The 20751-nt window shown below is 43.9% G+C and overlaps 2 protein-coding genes across 3 annotated transcripts in view; both read left to right on the forward strand.

The window, feature by feature from the left end:
* The window catches only part of pfkma (phosphofructokinase, muscle a), a 46228-nt gene extending 29829 nt beyond the window's left edge, over positions 1-16399 (forward strand). The window contains exons 16-22 of the mRNA XM_061693287.1: positions 1725-1877; positions 1963-2127; positions 2206-2267; positions 12088-12199; positions 12273-12372; positions 15975-16080; positions 16181-16399. Coding sequence (XP_061549271.1) covers positions 1725-1877; positions 1963-2127; positions 2206-2267; positions 12088-12199; positions 12273-12372; positions 15975-16080; positions 16181-16313 — 831 coding nt within the window. The 3' untranslated portion in view covers positions 16314-16399. The remainder of the gene's footprint in view (positions 1-1724; positions 1878-1962; positions 2128-2205; positions 2268-12087; positions 12200-12272; positions 12373-15974; positions 16081-16180) is intronic.
* Positions 16400-19618: 3219 nt separating this feature from the next.
* Positions 19619-20751, forward strand: part of larp4aa (La ribonucleoprotein 4Aa) — a 69955-nt gene continuing 68822 nt past the window's right edge. For both annotated transcript variants that reach the window (XM_061693342.1, XM_061693349.1), the window contains exon 1: positions 19619-20192. In XM_061693342.1, coding sequence (XP_061549326.1) covers positions 20076-20192 — 117 coding nt within the window. In that variant the 5' untranslated portion in view covers positions 19619-20075. The remainder of the gene's footprint in view (positions 20193-20751) is intronic.

A 20751-nucleotide genomic window follows, 5' to 3' on the forward strand; every position in this document is an offset into this window, starting at 1 on the left:
CAGCGTTACCACATAATGCTCTCACAAAAATTACCCGATTGGAAGAGCAGCTGGTGGTCCTGAGTTAGGTTATATTTAGTGAAGGAGAGGTGTAAAATCCCTCCTGGAGCCGCCATGGTGGAGGGGTTTGTGTGTCCCAACAATCCAGGGAAGCTAAGTTGTCTGGGGCATCCCGCCCCTAGTTGGGTCACCCATGGCAAACAGGTCCTAGGTGAGGGACCAGACAAAGCATGCTCAAAGACCCCTTATGACGAGTAAAGATATTGGACCTAGTTTAGCCTCACTCGGATGAGGGTCACCGGGGCCCCCCTCTGGAGCCAGGTCCAGAGGTTGGGCACGATGGCGAGCATCTGGTGGCCAGGCCCGCACCTATGACTGCCCTTTGTCACCGATTCGGTTCATAACCTTCATGGAAAGAATTCTCGGCACAGCCGAGGTGTTGAAGGGGTCTGTTTTGGTGCCCTCAGCATTGCGTCTCTGATTTTTGCAGATTATGTGGTTCTGTTGGCTTCTTCAAGCCGTGACCTTCAACTCTTGCAGCCAAGTGTGAAGCGGGTGGGTTGAAAATCAACACCTCCAAAGCAGTTGGAAAAGGGTGGAGTGCCCTCTCCGAGTCGGGAAAGAGAACCTACCCCAAGTGGAGGAGTAGTATTTTGGGGTTTTGTTTACGAGTGAGGGAAGAATGGGGATCGACAGGCGGATTCGTGCAGCTTCTGCAGTGATGCAGACTCTGTATCAGTCTGTCGTGGTGAAAAGAGCTGAGCCACAAGACAAAGCTCCCTATTTACCGGTCGATCTACATTCCTACCCTCACCTATGGTCACAAGCTGTGGGCGTGACTGAAAGAGCAAGATCGCGCATACAAGGGGCCGAAATTAGTTTCCGCCGCAGGGTGTCCGGGCTCTCCCTTTGAAATAGGGTGAGATCCGGGAGGATCTCAGAGTCGAGCCGCTGCTTCTCTGCATCAACAGGATCCAGATGAGGTGGCTCTGGTCAGGATGCCCCCTGGACGCCTCCCTGGGGAGGTGTTCTGGGCACGTCCCACCGGGAGGAGACCCCGGGGATGACCCAGGACACACTAGAGAGACTACATATCTCGGCTGGTCTGGGGACGCCTCGGAATACCTGGAGGAAGTGGCTCGGGAATGCAAAGTCTGGGCTTCCCTGCTAAAGCTACTGCCCCCGCGACCCGATCTCTGATAAGCGGAAGAAAATGGATGGATAAATAAAATATGCATGTGCAAATTCAGATATTGCTCAACACTGTCACTTAATATAAAACAAAGAAAATATATAACCGGGAGGAGACCCCGGGGACCTCCCAGGACACGCTGGAGAGTCTATGTCTCCGGGCTGACCAGGGAAAGGCTAGGGATCCCCTCGGAAGAGCTGGACTCGGAAGTGGCTGGGCTTCCCTGGTTGAGCTGCTCCCCCCGCGACCCTACTTCAGATAAGCGGAAGGAAAGTAATGGCTAGATGGATGAAAGGTGTTAAATTTGATCTAACTGACCTCAAAAGAAGGAATCTTAAAAGAAAAAGGAAAAAAATATATATTTGGAATTTCCCCTTGATGGATTATAATCCGTATAACGGTAATGAAAACGAACAAAAAAAGAAATAATAATGGATGTTTGCAGAGTTATGATTGGGCATTAATTACCCCACTGTATCTTTTTATGAAGTGAACAAAGACTCAAACCAACTCCACGTGTCTGTCCTTGCAGGCCTACGTGGGAGGCCTGGAGATAGTTCAAGCCCGAGAGAAGTATGAGGAGGTGTGCATCCCTATGGTTGTGATCCCCGCCACCGTCTCCAACAACGTCCCTGGCTCCGACTTCAGCATCGGTGCTGATACCGCTCTAAACACGATCACCTCCGTCAGTGGCTGGACTAGCACAACACACACACACATTCACACCATTATCAGGTGCTCATCCACACGCTGCTCTGTTGTTATTGCAGACATGCGACAGAATCAAGCAGTCTGCCGCAGGCACCAAACGTCGTGTGTTCCTTGTCGAGACGATGGGTGGCTACTGCGGCTACCTAGCCACCATGGCAGGGCTAGCGGCCGGGGCAGACGCTGCATACATATTTGAGGAGAAATTCAATATTAAAGACCTGGAGGTGAGCATGTGATGATGGAGATAGCCTCCATAGACTGGATCAATGATGACTTGTTTGTGTTGTGCTTTTTGTCTCCAGGGGAATGTTGAGCATCTTGTGGAGAAGATGAAGACGACTGTGAAGAGAGGCTTGGTTCTCAGGTATAATGCGACAGATATGAGCGGGAGGGCAACAGGACAAGCATAACATGAGTCCTGTTATGATAGACATGAAAATAGTGTTAGGGGTGCCTCTATGTGGCCCTAAACAATCTTTAACTTTGGGCTCCTCTATTTCTGCCAAAAATATTGATAATTGATCATTCAACGACTACATAGAAACGCAGTACAGCTCTAGCCCTGTTCTTTACATTATACCTATTCTCCACCTAACACATCTTTACCCATGTGTGGCTTTTAATTTAAAGAGGTAGCACATTCCTCAACAGGACCGGACTGGGGGTGAGTTATACAACCCTAATTCCAATGAAGTTGGGACGTTGTGTTAAACATAAAGACAGAATACAATTATTTGCAAATCATGTTCAACCTATATTTAATTGAATACACTACAAAGACAAGATATTTTATGTTCAAACTGATAAACTTTATTGTTTTAGCAAATAATAATTAATTTAGAATTTTATGATTCCAACACATTCCAAAAAAGCTTGGACAGGTGGAAAAAAAGACTGAGAAAGTTGAGGAATGCTCATCAAACACCTGTTTGTAACATCCCACAGGTGAACAGTTTAATTGGGAACAGGCGGGTGCCATGATTGGGTATAAAAGGAGCTTCCCTGAATTGCTCAGTCATTCACAAGCTAAGTTGGGGCGAGGTTCACCTCTTTGTGAACAAGTGCGTGAGAAAATAGTCGAACAGTTTAAGGACAATGTTCCTCAATGTACAATTGCAAGGAATTTATGGATTTCATCATCTATGGTCCATAATATCATCAAAAGGTTCAGAGAATCTGGAGAAATCCCTGCATGTAAGCGGCAAGGCCGAAAACCAACATTGAATGCCCGTGACCTTTGATCTCTCAGGCGGCACTGCATCAAAAACTGACATCAATGTGTAAAGGATATCACCACATGGGCTCAGGAACACTTCAGAAAACCAATGTCAGTAAATACAGTTCGGCTCTACATCCGTAAGTGCAATTTGAAACTCAACTATGCAAAGCAAAAGCCATTTATCAACACCACCCAGAAACGCCGCCGGCTTCTCTGGACCCGAGCTCATTTAACATGGACTGATGCAAAGTGGAAAAGTGTTCTGTGGTCCACGTTTCAAATTGTTTTTGGAAATTGTGGACGTCGTGTCCTCCGGGCCAAAGAGGAAAAGAACCATCCGGACAGTTTTGGACGCAGAGTTCAAAAGCCAGCATCTGTGATGGTACGGGGCTGTGTTAGTGACAATGGCATGGGTAACTTACAAATCTGTGAAGGCACCATTAATGCTGAAGGGTACATACAGGTTTTGGAGAAACATATGCTGCCATCCAAGCAATGTCTTTTTCATGGACGCCCCTGCTTATTTATTTCAGCAAGACAATGCCAAACCACATTCTGGATGTTACAACAGCGTGGCTTCGTAGTAAACGAGTGCGGGTACTAGACTGACCTGCCTGCAGTCCAGACCTGTCTCCCATTGAAAATGTGTGGCGCATTATGAAGCGTGAAATATGACAATGGAGACCCCAGACTGTTGAACAGCTGAAGCTGTACATCAAGCAAGAATGGCAAAGAATTCAACCCACAAAGCTTCAACAATTAGTGTCCTCAGTTCCAAAACGTTTATTGAATTTTGTTAAAAGAAAAGGTGATGTAACACAGGGGTAAACATGACCCTGGCCCAGCTTTTTTGGAACGTGTTGCAGCCATAACATTCTAAGTTAAGTTATTTGCTTAAAAGAATAAAGTTTATCAGTTTGAACATTAAATATCTTGTCTTTGTAGTGTATTCAATTAAATATAGGTCGAACATGATTTGCAAATCATTGTATTCTGTTTTTATTGATGTTTAACACATCATCCCAACTTCATTCGAATAGGGGTTGTACAACATCCGAAGTGATAAAGCACTAAGTGGGATACTGAATATCATAGATCCATCCATTTTCTTCACCGCTTATACTTGGGTCACGGCCTGCTGGAGCCAATCCCAGCTATCTTCGGGCGGAAGGCGGGGGACACTCTGAACCGGTCGCCAGCCAATCGCAGGCCACATATAAACAAACAACCATTCGCACTCACAATCATGCCTGCGGGCCATTTAGAGTGTTCTATCAACCTACCACACATTTTTGGGATGTGGGAGGAAACTGGAGTGCCAGGAGAAAACCCACCCAGGCATGGGGAGAACATGCAAACGCCACACAGGCGGGGGCGGGATTTGAACCACAGGCGGGGGCGGGATTTGAACCCCGGTCCCCAGAACTGTGAGGCAAATGTGATAACCAGTCGGTGAATGTCATTAAGGCCTACAAAAAGTAACAAAAGTAAACAAGTACACTATGCATTTACTGTAAAAATGTCTGTTTCTGGGGTAAAAAAACCAAAACAAACAAACTGTGACAGCAATTTGCAAAAATAATTTGTCATGGTCATCATTCATGCCCCTGTTGTATCCCGTCTTTTTGACGCTATCTTTTTTTCTGGGTTTTTACAGTGTACAGTACTTACTGTCATGGCCTCACATGTGAGAGAGAAGATCCACAGTCACTAATGCACATTTGAGCCAGTTTATTGAACGCTGAGAGAACAGCAAAACATAAACACAATGAGGACACTGCTGTTGGCCACAGATCATGCCCAGACACTCACACCGACTGTTTTGGAAATTAAATCGGGAAAGAATCTTGTCTTTTGTAGTTTTAATAATATCTTTGCAAAGAGAGACACAGTCAAGAGAGGTTACAAGTTGCTTCACGTCTCTGCCCATCTCTGAGACACAGGGGAAAGCAATGCCTAATTAAACTGAAAAAATGGGAGGTGAATGAGGAAAAAATACCTATTCACAAAGTTATCTCATCTTGTCCTTGAGAGAAAAGGGAGGTTGGTACAGACACCGAGACAGTATCACAGAAATGACCAAGAAACAATTTAGATAAAAAGTCACACAAGAACTATTGAAGTAAACTATGGGACAATACAATAAGAGTATATGACTATATTTTGTCATTTTGCCATAACAAATCCCTCCCTTTTTGATAACACTAGGGAACAATTTGGAAAAAAAAAATCTGAGTTAGATATTTATGATGATTAAAACTAAAATTGGCATGCTTAATCCCAAATAGCAGTCAGTTTTTTTTGGGGTTTTTTTCTAACACGTCATGTTTACCCTCCAGATACCCTCCAAGTAAGCATCATTCTACTGATTAGCTGTAGTAAGACTGGACTCATCTACAGCTACGTGGCAACTTGTTTGTGCAGTCACAATTGAGACAATGCCGTGAGAGGTGTGTGCAGCTCCCAATAGGTCAGTACTATCAATATCTGCATACAGAAAGCTAGCATAGTAGGAATAAAGAGGATTTGTGCTGGCTTTTTTCTTAACCTTGTAACCATTGGCATACTGTTGTAAGTTCTATTTCTTTTTATGCTGTTTTTTTTTAGTTTTCAAATCTTGTAACCATTCCATCTTAGTGTTTTATTTACATCGATGCATACATCTTCCATATTTTTTTTTAAGAAAACGCGGATCCGATAGTTAAAAAACATGACGTGATAGGGAAAAACTGAGACCGGTTTTGGATTCTGCACCCAAAAATTTGGTACAAACAGCTGTCAGACCTAACTGACAAAAAAACTAACTACAAAAACAACAACCATGCTTAAGAAGAGCGACACAGAAAACAAGAGCTATACGGTATAGCCAAGCCTGCCAACAGAGTCCAGTGAACCAGCTACAAACAAGGACGGTTTGGTTAAGGTACCGCGGACAGAAAAAATAAGGTGCGGGGAAAGAGTGATGACGAATTGGGACGTGGGGAAGGCACAACATGCGGGTTTGTGGCGGCATGAAGGAACAAGCACAGCAGTTCGAGAGATTTTGAGAATGTGCCACATGAAGGGCGTAAAGAAACCAAACATTCATACTGTAGGAGGTGGAATTAGCAGAGGAAGCGGCAATCGCATGCAACCAAAGAAGCTCGTCATGGTTGTCACGTCTCACAAGGTACAAAATTGTGTCAGTTGTCAAAGCGAGAGCATCAAAATACACATTGATCACAATAATTATGGCAATTAGAGCTAAACCACAGAGGAGGAGTTTGAAACTCCCGGGAGAAGTCATTTTCTTCTTCTGTTCTTCCGCCGAGTTACGAAAGTGCGCGTGTGTGCTCAGCTTTTCTGACCTATCTTCTGTTCCTCTAAGACCTATCGACGTGCAATGAGTTACCAGCACTGAATGTAGTTACAAGTGTATGCTAACAGGGAATCATGATTAGAGACTATTCAGTTACGTCGGACTTATGCACCAAGCAGCTTCTTTGCGGTCACGGTCAGTATTCAGCTTTCTCAGTCCGGGCTTTCCGACCATCCGTTGCAGAAGGTGAAGGAGGAGGAGGAGTTGGGACCACATGTGGCGTTTGAACTGTCTTGCAGTTTAACACGTGAATCCGCGTAGCTCTTTCAGCAACTTTTACAGCCATATGAGTGACCAAGAGTCTCCACGTCTGTCGCCGGAATTTCTTGATTAACACGATGTCACCAGGTTTGATGTTTTGCGGCGTCCGTCAGCCGCCCTTGGCAGTGCTGAGAAGACTTGTGGAGCAAATTAGTCAAATATATAATACCTGATCATGTTGTCTTCGCAAAGGTGTGTGTCCATCGGCAAGCCTGGAGGATTCAATCCGACGTTTGTAGGCCCTGCAAAGAGGATCTCAAAGGGAAGACAAATTGTGCCTAGGACGTACACGGATTCACATATACATCAACACAATTGGTAGACAATCTAATTTAATTTGGTGTCTTCACAACACTTACTCAATTCGGCTTTCAAATTCCCTTTTTCGTTCTCTACTGCACCACCAGATTGAGGGTGGTAGCTACAATGTGATCTGAGGTTGAATTTTAGTCTTTCTGAAAGCTGGGTCATCCCTTCATTTGCAAAGTTTGTGCCATTATCGGAGGAGAGTTTTTCAGGAATTCCGCATCTGAGAATAATTCCAGTCGATAGTGCTTTTGCCACCGTGGATGCAGATGCATGTTTTGCCGGGAATACTTCAATCCATTTTGAAAACATGTCTACCATAACTAGGCAGTATTAACCCAGGCCCAACAGCACTGTGTTGTAGCGGAACCAAGGTGCAGCAGACAGGTGAGAGGAGCGTTGCTCCTGTAAGATAGTATTAACACAGTGTGGAACACACAGTCAGTAGAGAATACCCCTCGTAGTCACGTTTGGCAAGAACAGACTGTACACAGGCAGCCACCACGTGAAGGCACGCAGGAAGACCCCGTGCCACCGGATAAAGTTGACGAGAGAAGTACCCCACTGGGCGAGGTCGCCATGACGCTGAAGCAACACGGTAGTCATGTTACCATGACGCTCGTCCAAAAACTGAACAAATGGCTTGGATGAGTCAGAAAGGCTAAGAGTGAGGAGGACTGCTGGGCACACATCAGATGTACGCGTATCGCGTTGAAGTTTGCTCCGGCAGAGAAATGTGCACATAAAAAACACACAGCTGCGCATAAACACACAGACAACACAACATTAAAAAAACACACACAGCTGGGCAAAGTCATGAGTGTTGAGGAAAACATTTTTAAAAAACAATTGTTAGTATTAACCGAGTGTCATCTAAAAAGAAAAAGAAAATAAATGCCAAAATAAAATGCAGGTTGCAGTATATAACAATCCTTTCGTGGATTAAATATCTGTTTGTTGAAATTGTGAAAATTGTACTATATTTAACTTATAATTCGCACTGATAATTATCCCAATCTAATAACGTAATCCAATCAATATTATTTTGTGTGAATGTTGAATTGTACTATCCTAAGATTTTGAGCAGCGTTCTTTTCTCTTTTTTTCCCCCCAATGGAATCTGTCTTGTTATCAGTAGGCTACTCCCTTTCAGGTCTCTTGGCCTCATTCTCCCTACTTCATAAAAACAAAACAAAGCCTTCTCTACAAACTCGACAATATCACAGTGTCACACTAGTTAATCACCAATCCTCAAAAAAACGTTTTTTTTTTTTGTTTTTTTTTTTAAATAAATACCCACGACTTATTTCCCCTGCAGTAACAGCTCACAACACATAACATGAATAATAACACTCACAGATACATACAGTATCCACAATGAACAACAGATCTTCTTGTAATCAGTCAAAAAAAGCATTTTCACCAAACCCTCGGCCAAGCTTCCAGCATTCATCTCTCAAACACCACACACTTAGATACACACACGACAGTCACCTACACCAAGTCGTTTTCGTCCATAAGTTGAGCACACGTCTGTCAGTCAGTCTTGTCTTCAGTCTCGAATACCTTTAAAGCGTTCCTCGTCATTTTAATGTCTGTAAAGCACTTGGTGTTACATTTTTTATGTATAAAAGCTGCTATATAAATAAATTTGCTTTGATCACCTGACAGCATTTTGTTTCAAACAAAACTGTTAACTCTTGAGTGCAAACAAAGCGTGGTTTTGAACTTAGTGTTGCGAATTGCGTATGTTGACAAAACTGATATTCTCACCCCTCACAGTAAGTAGTTAATATTTTGCTTTTCACGTTTGTGTTAATCATTTATTCATATCAATGAAATTAACTATGAGTTTAACCAGGATTTGATTTTCTAATCCCAAAAAATAACAACCCTTAGTTAATGCATTTTAATTATTTTCCCCCAGACCAAATGTCCACTAGTGAATAGTTTCTCAAAACCATCCCCGTCACACTGTAGATTTGTTCAAGTAGGGTCCCAAACCAAACATCTACACGGGGAATAGATAATCAGACGATTACAAGTAATGATTCTACATTTCAGGTAGTTCAATATTCTTATCTGCATTAGGGTCGTTGTGGTGGAAGGACATCTTTCTAATTCAAAGGGATCTATCAAATATACTCCATAGTTGCATACATTCACTTCATAAGTGTGTGTATATGAATGTCTGGTGGTGACTGTAAATTAAATAACTAGTCTAAGCAAAGCAGTGTTATCAGTGCCAAGCGTGTATTTATTGCATACAACATGGCTGTTTCTTTTTGTTATTTTCCTGCATGTGTCTGTATATCTCCATTTAAGCTCTGCTCTATCTTTGGGGCCGCCGGGAGTCAGCCAGAGGTCGGACAAACCATCGATTGCCAGCATGAGTGCAAAAGTCTTGCCTTTTTTTCTTCTTCTTCTTCTTCTTCAGACCGTCTCTCATCCATTGTCCATCCAATCTCCCCTCTTTCCACAATGGAAGCATCTTCTGCACCCTCCGCGTCCCCTCCCCTTGTCCAGTATCCGGCCTTCACCTCCTTAATTCTGGTTCAGCGATGCTTACTGTCCATTAGTTGTCAAGTACATTCAGTAAGGCCAGGCGGTGTGGGAGGGAGGCAGCTGCTCTTTTTGTGACACTGCACCAGGCTGTGTGAGAAGAGGAGGGACCGCAGAAGTGCTGCGTGTGGAGGGCTGTGCTGTGGGTCGCAGAAGATGGTTCTGTTGTTGGTCTTCTTCCAGATTGCACTCTCCTAGATCTTTGTCATAGGGTGATTGATTTGTGGAGACCACTGTTGAACCCAGCACACGACCACAACCTGACCCCCTATTAATTAATACCCCCAATCTCTGACATCCCTGCATACCTGCCTGTGTACACAAGACATCTAAGAAAAGCCTGGTCGATTTATCAGCTAAAGACACAAAGAACCTGGTTTCTCACCCGGCCATTAAATTAATTAGCAGCCAGTCTGAAGAATCTCATCAACAAAGTAGAGATACAGGGAACCTGGTTTCTCACCCGGACGCTAAATTAATTATCAGCAAGTCTGAAGAATTGCATCAACAAAGTAGAGATACAGGGATCCTGGTCTTTCACCCGGGCGCTAACCCAATTAACATTCAGCCCCCCCAGCCAGTCTGAAGGATCTTATCAACAAAGACTTTTTTCTGCAAACTGACTTGATGACCAAGAATTTGAGAAACCCGCTTTTTAAGTGGGACTGTTCAAGACAGTTTGACAACAATGGAATCAATATTCGCCACGTTTTTTACAAGATTCAAATTTAGCAACGAACTATGTTATTTTGATATAGAAGAAAAATTGCATGCAGGGCGCTGCCAAGCCCTCTGGGACAATTGATGGAGCACAAAGCGACACCCCCAGGCGGTGGAGAGTTACTGCACTCTACGATTGAGAGACCGAATGTGAATGTTGTGTGACATTTTAAGAACTTTGCATGAATGCTGCCAGTGTACCACGACACCAATGTCACTAGTGATTGTATTTCTTCCAATTTGAATGTCTGATATCAAATCTGTTTGTCAACTGAACCGGTTGAGACATTTCACCCCACACAACACAAATGGCACATTGCAAATACTGAATGATCTCAGCGCCCACATAAAATTGAAACTCTCATTACATGAATTAAACAGGGTGTGCATGACAATGCAAAGCTGGGAACCAGTTTCCTTATCTTAGATCCAATAATGAATCTTTTATTCCCACTGGTTTAAAACCACAAAAGTAGTACTAAGAAGTGCGGTCTATCTCCCTTTTGGTCCCCGGGGGGCAGGGGTGGCGGCACTCCCTCTCTCTAGTTTGTGCATAAAAGGCCAGAGCCCCTTTAGAGGTACTCTCGCTCGCTCGTTCACCTTGCAGAAGAAGGAAGCCACACACCTGACCACGAGGTGGTGAGGACACACCTGACCTTCCCCCGCCGCAGGGCACCCTGCCAGCGCCCCGAGCTACCCTTGCGTGTGCTTGGGCATTTTATGGACAAAGCCCTGTTGGGAAGGAAACAGGCGGTGCACGTCTGCTCCGAGCGCCTGGCGACCAGCATCGCCCAAGTCTTCTTTTTTTCTATTTTTCTTCCTCCTTTTTCCATAAAATCCACCTGTTCCTCGACTGGACCGGCCAAGCATCCTGGAGATCGACCAGCCTGCCTAAATTGTGTTGATTCTAACGTTAGACGTCTATCGGACTAAACTGGAAGCTGCAAAAGCTTTGAAAATTACGAAATAACTTAATCCAAACAATCCAAATTTATGCTCTTATGTTACAGTGCGGGGCAGCACGGTGGGTGACTGGTTAGCACATCTGCCTCACAGTTCTGAGGACTGGGTTTCAAATCCCGGCCCTGTCTGTGTGCAGTTTGAATGTTCCCCCCGTGCCTGTGTGGGTTTACTCCGGTTTTTACTCCGGTTTCCTCCCACATCACAAAAACATGAGGGGTAGGTTGATTGAAGACCCTAAATTGGCCGTAGGTGTGAATGTGAGTGCAAATGGTTGTTTGTTTATATGTCCCCTACGATTGGCTGGCAACTAGTTCAGGGTGTACACCGCCTCTCGCCCAAAGGTAGTTGGGATAGGCTCCAGCATGCCCACAACCCTGGTGAGGATAAGCGGTACAGAAAATGAATGGATGGATGTTAGTGCGCTATCAGTACGAAATTGGGTGGACATGATTATGACAAGAAGTGTCAAAAAGAAAAAGCATTCACAAAGGTTAACATTAAGTCGGCCGTTTTGGGCGAATCCCAATGACGAACTCTGATTCAGAATTTTTTTTAAATGAGCCCCAATTGGAAGCAAGTGTCCTAGACAGATGGGTTACCCTATTTCGTAACGCTTTGTTGCCTACCCAGTCTAATTCTGATGTGGGCTGAGCATGGCGTGAATGTTTGCTGATCGTTTCGAGGACTCCCCATCACAAAATGGGGTGCTCGGGCCTGTTCTTCACTGCTTGAAGCTTTATTCCATCATCAAGTCCCTCTGTGGAAACGTTGCAATTGCTGTCCTTCCTATTACAGGAACGAGAACTCAAATGCCAACTACACCACGGATTTCATCTTCAACTTGTACTCCGAGGAGGGTAAAGGCGTCTTTGACTGTCGCAAGAATGTGCTCGGACACATGCAACAAGTGGGTTTGCTAGGTCCGGGTGCCCTCTCACTTTCCTCCATGTGCACCTGACAACCTCTCTTTCTCACTGCAGGGTGGCACTCCAACACCTTTTGACAGGAACTTTGGCACAAAGATGGGCGCCAAGTCTGTCCTGTGGCTGACTGAGAAGCTCAAGGAGTGCTACAGGCATGGTGAGGTTACTTAAAATGTCTATTTTGAAAAGAATATGTTCACAGTGGTATCTTGAAGTGGGAACGCCTCGGAGGTTGTTCAATTTGATCGTGTCATGCAAGTTAGATTTAATTTCAGCCAATATCAGAAGATTGACTGTGTTTTCTGCCTTTGACTTTTTGTCTCCAAGAAAACAATTTCAGCAATTAGCGGTGTCATGATAGTTTGAGATTGTTACGTCCCAGCTCATAAGAAGTAATGCCTAGTTCAGACTACAGGATGTTAGCGCCATTATTAGCCCGATTTGCCATCGTGGACAATTTCGCAACTCGTGCCCGACACGTTTTGTCCATAATCCACGACCAACGATTTGGCCTTACGATAGCCCTATGACACCAAAATGAAAAGTCTAGCATGTTAGATTTTTGGGGGGGTAGTTTGACATATGAAAGACAACTCACTGACAGCGCACATTGTCGTTGACCAATAGGATTGCGTATTGTGACGGCGCATCGCCTCCTTGCTCATTGTTGTCAACATTTATTCACACATACAAACAAATGTTTACCGAAGCTTTAGCGCATGATTCGACAGAATGCCGCCATGTTTACGTGCAAATGTTAATGCTAGCATTAGCTGGCTACTTAAAGCCTTTTTGTAAGCCGTATTAGAATTACATGAACATACCTCAAGCGCTCCTTGAATGGACAGAAAGTCATCTTCCAAGCACCCGGTGATGACACCACGTTTATTTTCTCCCTCTTTTTGTTCTTTTTTCCAAACATTTTGCCACAATCCATTGTTGTGGTTGTCACCATGGTAACAGGTATATCCAGTTACCAGTGTTGCCACAATTACCTTGAAAAAGTAACAGTTACTTTACTGAGTACTTGAGTTTCAAAGAAACTTAGTTACTTTACTGATTACTTGATTTCAAAAGTAACTACGTTAGATTACAAGTAGCTTTTTATTTACTTTCACCAGCTGCCAAGTCTCACTTATCCACAGCACAAAAAAAGCATTAGCATAACCGTACCCATTACTTGGTAATATACGCCACACAAGTTACAGAATGACATCAACATGAACCAATAACTGAAATATTAGTATAGTTGAAGCCACATTAAATGAGCTCCTGAGTGCAGACTTGACATGCCAAATACAGTAAGTACCTGATTATGTAAACAAGCACACAATTCTCAAGTACACTTCTTTAAAGACATTGAACTGAAAGAAAGATAGCTAGATAGACTGTAGCAACCATGCATATTGTTCGAGTTCTGTGGTTTCCGATTGTGTGGGGGTCCATGAAGGCAAGTGTGGGTGTGTGCGTGCATGTACGTAAGTGTGAGCACGGCGGTTAGATGTTGGCCTTGGGGGAACCAGACAGGACTGCACTTAATGTTGTTTTAAAAGCGTGATTGCGGCCAACAGTACTCATTTTGTTTAAATTATAGAGTTGTTGGGGGCTTTTCCTGATCCGCCCCAACAACACACACACACATGCGCCCACCATCATAATTTTGATGCGAAGAGCGAGAAAACGTTTTTGTTCCCGGTGACAAGTTTAAGCAGCTGTTTAACTAGCAAAGCTCTGTGTTATTGATGGGGGGGGGGGGGGGGGGGGAGATGCACTTAGGTGAAGGTCAGCAGTGCAGCGCGTTAAACCAGCTCACGAGCAGTCCGGACTACAGACGACGTTGAAAGCTCTCACCTTCCATTTTAAATATTATTTAAGCTAAGTATTGTAAGTCCTTCAATTTCTGACCGCGCACTGCCTTGCTCATTTCCCAGATCCTGTCCTATCCTGCCCTTTTCTGTCCTCTCTCATCTTGTTCTCTTGCTTAGTTATGGCATGTCCTCACCGGGTGTATCTCCCATCCACAAATAGGAACATGATTTGACTGTTGTAATATTACTTGTGCTCAAATATCTGGACAGTCTAACTATTGTTCTGCTGTGGTTCGCACCCCTAGTCCCTTTGTCCCTCTGTCTGTCCCCTGAAATCCTTTTCTGTCTGGCTGCATTTTCAATCAACATCAGAATAATTACAAATTTAAAAATCAGCAGAGGGAGTATTTCAAACTCCCCTGTTGCACAGCAAAACTGTTCCAGCACAAAAGGCACACAGATCCACCATTCTGCAAGGCCATGCAGCTGAGCAGGACATGTTTTAAAAATAAATAAATAATAATAATAATAATAAATAGTGTGGCAACAGTGAAGCAATGCATTTCTTTACACTTTTATATTTATTGCACCTTCACTGTGGATGGTATGATGAACAATTTCCTTTCAGACATTTTCTTCAAAACAGGAAAGAAAGGAAGCGGTCTGCCTGTCTGTTAAAATGCTATTAGATAGGGGCTGCTGCTTCTTCAAGTCATAAGCCACATATAATTGCTTATCAACAATCAACAATTAACTATTATTGGTTTCATGAAATAACTTTCCTAGATAAAGTTACGCGTTACATTGCTCGTGACTCAAAATGGCGACCATTTTGGAGTAACGGCGTTAATGGCATCACTGCTGTCGAGAGTGTTTTCCGGTCCTGCCTCCCCGACAGTGTTTGATTTGACAAAATAAAGCCCAGTGATCGTAAAAGACGGGATACAGTGATATCGTAATAAATGCCGTAGTGTTGCCACTGTCTGACCGAGATATGGGAAGATTTTATGGCAGTAGTCTGACATAGTGCCATCGTGAAAGACCAAATTTGTCTTGTCTAGTCTGATCCAGGCATAACATAGAGAATGAATAACTTACAAATACAGGTCCATCTCAATAAACTATAATACTGTAGGAGACTTCATTGCAATTCCAAAAGTGAAACTCAGAAATCATACAGATTCCTTCAACACAAAAAAATACTTTTCAGAAGACCAATTCCACCCTCATTTCCATTTTAAAATTGTTTTGTAACAATCTAATTTCTTGAAGATGGTAAAATTTGGGTTTTCATTAGTTCTAAGGTAAAATCATCAAAATAATAACGGTCATATAATAACTTACTCTGTGTAGTGACTCTGTATATGATTTTTTTTAGTTGAACTACAAAAATACATTGTTTTCGAATTTATTGAGATGCCCCAGTATGTTTATTACAACCAACGCAAACAAAAGATCAAAGGGGTCAAACTGAGGTGGTGTGCTGTCAGGTAAAGTTCTGTTTATGCACATACTTGACAAAAAATAATATTAAAATCCGACTTAAAACATTTCCTTCATAGTTCATAAAGGTTTTCTGTATGACGGTTTGAACTTTAACATATTATTACAAATGATCTCAAGGATAAATGTTTAAAAAGTTGACCAAATTGAGGTTGGACCAACGTAACGGAACGAAATGTGGTCGAGTTGAAGACCATAAGTCTATTATTGTCTAGTGTAAGAAGCTAATATAGCGACCTACATCTTGACTAGGGAACGCCCTTGTGTCAAAGGTCATATAGACAGATGGGCACAAATATGTGTCAGAAGATCCAAATCAAACTCCTTTGTTCACAAAAAACTGCACTATTCCAACTGAGATCAATCAAGGATTTTGGGGCATTCCAACTGGTAAGTACTATACAGTGCTGTGAACAACTGTAGTTAACTCTTCTATGGCATCCTGCAGGTCGCATCTTTGCCAATACACCTAACTCTGCCTGTGTGTTGGGCATGAGGAAGAGGGCGCTCACCTTCCAGCCCCTAGCTGAACTTAAGGGAGACACAGACTTTGAGTATGACAATGGACACTGCCAACACAACACAGAGACTCGATGGCTGCCAAGTATTTGGAGCTAATTACTCTGCCCGACCCGCACTCTCCATTTGCTACAGGCGCCGCATTCCAAAGTCGCAGTGGTGGCTGAAGATTCGGCCCATCATGAAGATCCTGGCCAAGTACAACATCAAGCTGGACACATCAGAACATGCTGACATGGAGCATGTGATCAAGAAAAGAAGCAACTAGGGAAACTGATGGATGAGCACACAACAGTTTAGTTTTATGTTATACATGTATTCAGAAGCACTATCAAGAGAAACAATAAACTCTAAAACCTGTTGCCGTTTTCTATTTAACATAACAACCATATTATAATTGTTTGATGTGCAAGTATTTGGTGATTTTGACCTTTCAATGACATCACTCTCAGTATATACAGTATATCACTGCCCATCATCGCCACTGCGTTAACCATTAAAATATTTTAAATATGGAAATTTTGTTCTCCAATGCAGCCAACAAAAGAAATGAACGGGTCACAGCAATGCACAGATATCTTGCAAATAAGTCCCTCAATAGGTTGCAAGCTATTTAGGTGAAGATATCATTGCCATAATTGCCTATGAGCTCACTAAGTTTCTTTAAATGTCAAATACAGAAGTTCTAGACCCATTCTTTACAAAACATACCTTTTAACCTTCTTGGTCAAATAACAGTCAGCATTAGGAACACATTTGGGCTCTAAAACCATCTTCTAGCTTGTTCACGGTGGCCGACTGGTTAGAGCGTCAGCCTCACAGTTCTGAGGAGCGGGGTTCAATCCCCGGCCCCGCCTGTGTGGAGTTTGCATGTTCTCCCCGTGCCTGCATGGGTTTTCTCCGGGCACTCCGGTTTCCTCCCACATCCCAAAAACATGCATGCATTGGAGACTCTAAATTGCCCCTAGGTGTGAATGTGAGTGCGAATGGTTGTTTGTTTATATGTTCCCTGCGATAGGCTGGCAACCAGTTCAGGGTGTACCCCGCCTCCTGCCTGATGATAGCTGGGATAGGCTCCAGCACGCCTGCGACCCTAGTGAGGAGAAGCGGCTCATTTTCAAAAACACAAAAGAGGCAAACAAGGTCCACGGAAACCTAAATTAACAAAAATCTCAAAAACAAGGTTCAAAATAACAAAGAAACACTAGGAGTAACACTAGGAGTACATGTCTGTTCGGTGGTGGTTGGCCGCTTTTCCTTCCCACTCGGGCAGACTGGAGGAGGAGCTGTGTTTACAAACAGTTAAGAGTTCAATTGGATAACTTCCCGCGGCACCCTTGGTGTTCTCCCATGGCATCCTGGTTGGAAATCACTGGCCTAAAGCAGTGAGCTCAGAGCTCACTTGCTACTGGCACTCAAGCTACCCTCCGATGAGGCACAAGCCTCGTTGCCTACTGGAGGTAAACTACAGCCACCTGCCAGTCATCCAGCTACCAACGACCACCCCAGCCTGCTAACTTTGTGGACCAAAAGAGGAGAATGAGCAACAGCATCAACTACTGGACACAGTTTGCAAGCAGCCGCTAGTTTGGTCAAAGACAGTAATGCACAAGATGAACATGTACTGTTCATCATCCACGGTCCACTGTGAGGACAGCGATCTCTTTCAGGAGGCCTGTGGAAAAAATTACCAATCTACAAAAGGATATCCAGCATCTCTCCACACAACTGGAGACTCGAGATCTGCAGCTAGCCAGCTTTATCATGAACGGTGCAGAAGCAGTCCAGTATACCACCGACAAACACCGGCACCGTGTTGTGGGACCCTTCATCTGCTTGTCCTCTCCCCGGCTGTTCTACACCCTGGACTAAGTGGTGGTAAGAGGTCAGAAAAAGGATGCGATCTCTCTTCTCTCTCTGCTGGATATCCGCACAACAAACCAGTATGAAGTCTTATCCATATCAAAATCTGGACCTCCCAACCTCTGTTTCCCCCACTCAACCTTGTTTGGTCCAATACATGGCACCAGCTGTCAAAGCTGCTGCCCTCCCACCTGTGGCCATTGTTAACCATACAGATGTTCATTCGACGAAACCCCTGACTCTCCCTTGCCGCACGTCTGCCCGGCGTAGTCTCCTGAGAGAAGCGGTGGCCTGTCATTCTGGCCCTCCCCTTCGTGACACAGTTGAAAAAGACATTGCTTGGATGGCAGCATGTTGCCCCTAAACCTGTATGTACGTTTCAGCATTAATGCTGCCTTCACAAGTTACTCATGAGAAATGTTCTTAAACTGTTGGACTATTTGCTCACACAGTGATGAACCTTGCCCCATTCTTGCTTGTAAATAGCTGTGCCTTTCAGGAATGCTCCTTTTTTACTCAGTCATGAAATTCACCTGTTGCCAATTAACTGGTTCGCCTGTGGAATATTCCAAATGGGTTTTTTTTTTTAAGCATTCCTCAACTGTCTTTTGTTGCCTCCGTCCCATCTTTTTGGGTACTTGGTGCAGGCATCAAATTCAAAATGAGAGAATCTTTGAAAAAAAAAAACAAAAAAAAACAATAACATTCATCAGTTTGAACATTAAATATCTTGTCTTTGTAGTCTATTCAATTGAATATAGGTTGAAAAGGATTCACAAATCATATTCAGTTTTTATTTACATTTTACACAACGTCCCAACTTCATTGAAAATCGGGTTTGCAAATTTAGACCATTTTTCAAAGGTAAGTTCCTGCAGTGGATGGATAAATACTTTACTAATCCTGATTTCTAATTAATTCTGTGTTGTTCAAGGAACTTTTATTTCTTGGTACATGCCTACATGGCAGCCGCGTCGGTAGGGGGAACGTTCCCATCAAAGTCATGGAGATTGAAAATAAATATGAGCGTGCCCATTTCTCAACCGATTTTCCGTAAGGTTCATGATTTTCTCAATATCAGGACATGTGCTATCAATACACATTTTAAAAAAAGAGCCAACAAAATAGTCTGACCTATGAAAGGTTATTCCCAGTTCGCTTGTTGTGATTGTAGGGCAAAGTGTGCAGCACAATGTGCAGGCATCGTTATTTTGGTTTACATGCTGTCCACAAGAATTATTTGTGTGTGTGTGTGCGAGAGAGAGAGAGAGAGAGAAATTGTTTTGTTGATTTTGTTCTTTGAACAGTGATTTTGTGTGCAAATGATGCATGGTTCATTTTGTGGACTAAGAAAATATGTACCCGTTTTGAATTTGAAATAAACAATTTCTTTGTTTTCCAATTACGAAGGATTCCGCGAATATGCGTATGAAACTTGCAGGGTTCAATACCTCCAACAAGGCTTTATTCATTTTTGTAAATTTTTTTTTTTTGTTAGTTTTTTTTTTTTTTTTTTACCCATTGCATGACACCTCCACCAGCCCATTGCCCAATTTGAGTAACTTCTAAATGCAAAGAAACAACACACAAACACACACACAGTCGGAGAGGTCTCTTTATATTTTTGGAATCAAACCGCAGAAGCGGATGCCTGTAAAATTACAAAAATGAAAGCGGAAACGGAAAGGGCTGTCGCAGAGGTCACTGAGAACTCGCGGTGGTTGACGGGACGTCGGCGGACTGTGTGCCTGAACTGAGGGAACGTGCGTGTCCCCAGTGTCCGCTCCGGTCGTCAAGTCGGGAATGCCCGGTTGAGCGGCGTGCTGTGTGACGAAGTGACGGAGGACGCTGCACCGTGCGAGGAGTCATGGTTGTAGTTTGTGGGGTTTATTAGCATCGCAGCACCCGATAGAAGTTTGACTCGTTGAGCTAGCTGACGTTAGCCCGCTTCATTGATTCGTAGCATACCCGCAAGCCGGTTAGCTAGCTAGCTCCCGAAGTAAGCTAGTTTCCGTGCGTCGGAGGGGTGGGGGTGGGTAGGGGGACTGTTTGCCGGACTGGTGAACACGGCCGGCAGAGGAGGGGGGGGGGGGCACCAGGCAGGCAGGCAGGCAGGCCGGCGGGGTTGTGAGAACGAGACGGGGTGGAAGTGTGTCAGGAGCGGCTGATGAGTTCAGACCAGAGCGGAGAGCCGCCGCTGCTGCAGGAGGAGGCTGATCCCGGACCGAAGACCGGTGGGGAGAACGAGGCTCCGCCGAGCAACGAGGGAGGCTCAGGCGGCATGGTGAGTGAGGCCTGGTGTAGCTCGCAGCCTACGACACAGCGAGTGACCCACCGGGACCTCTGCATGATGAGCCATATTTTGAGCTACCTGCTAAACTTAACCCGATAAAAAACTCATGTCACAAAATTTGAGCTTTTCTTTCGGTCTTCATGACTGTTCAAACATCTCTATGTGTTAGTGATTTTGATTACAATGTGCAAGCAGTCCCGTCAAAGCACACTTTCAACGCTATAATTTGTAACTCGGGAGTTTTCCACTTCGTCGCTTGACTGCAGCCCCTCGCGACAGATAGCTAGCATAACGTTAGCTGACCACCAGGAAGCTCATTAAGTCAGTTGCTGACTAATCATTGGGCAATAAGTTATAAAGTCGCCGTGTGTGTATGATTAGACGGGTTCGTTGTTGGTTTCGCTGAGCTTTAACACTGTACAGGCCACCCCCTTTTCTTTCTTTCTAGTGAAGTTAAACAGTCCATTCATACCAAACGTTGCCGTTAGCTTACTCTACCGTGTGGCCCTAGCTATAGCAGCTGTGACATGCGTCGCTAGGAGTGGACCCG

The sequence above is a fragment of the Phycodurus eques genome, chromosome 1 (genome assembly GCF_024500275.1).
Source record: "Phycodurus eques isolate BA_2022a chromosome 1, UOR_Pequ_1.1, whole genome shotgun sequence".
Lineage (NCBI taxonomy): Eukaryota > Metazoa > Chordata > Actinopteri > Syngnathiformes > Syngnathidae > Phycodurus > Phycodurus eques.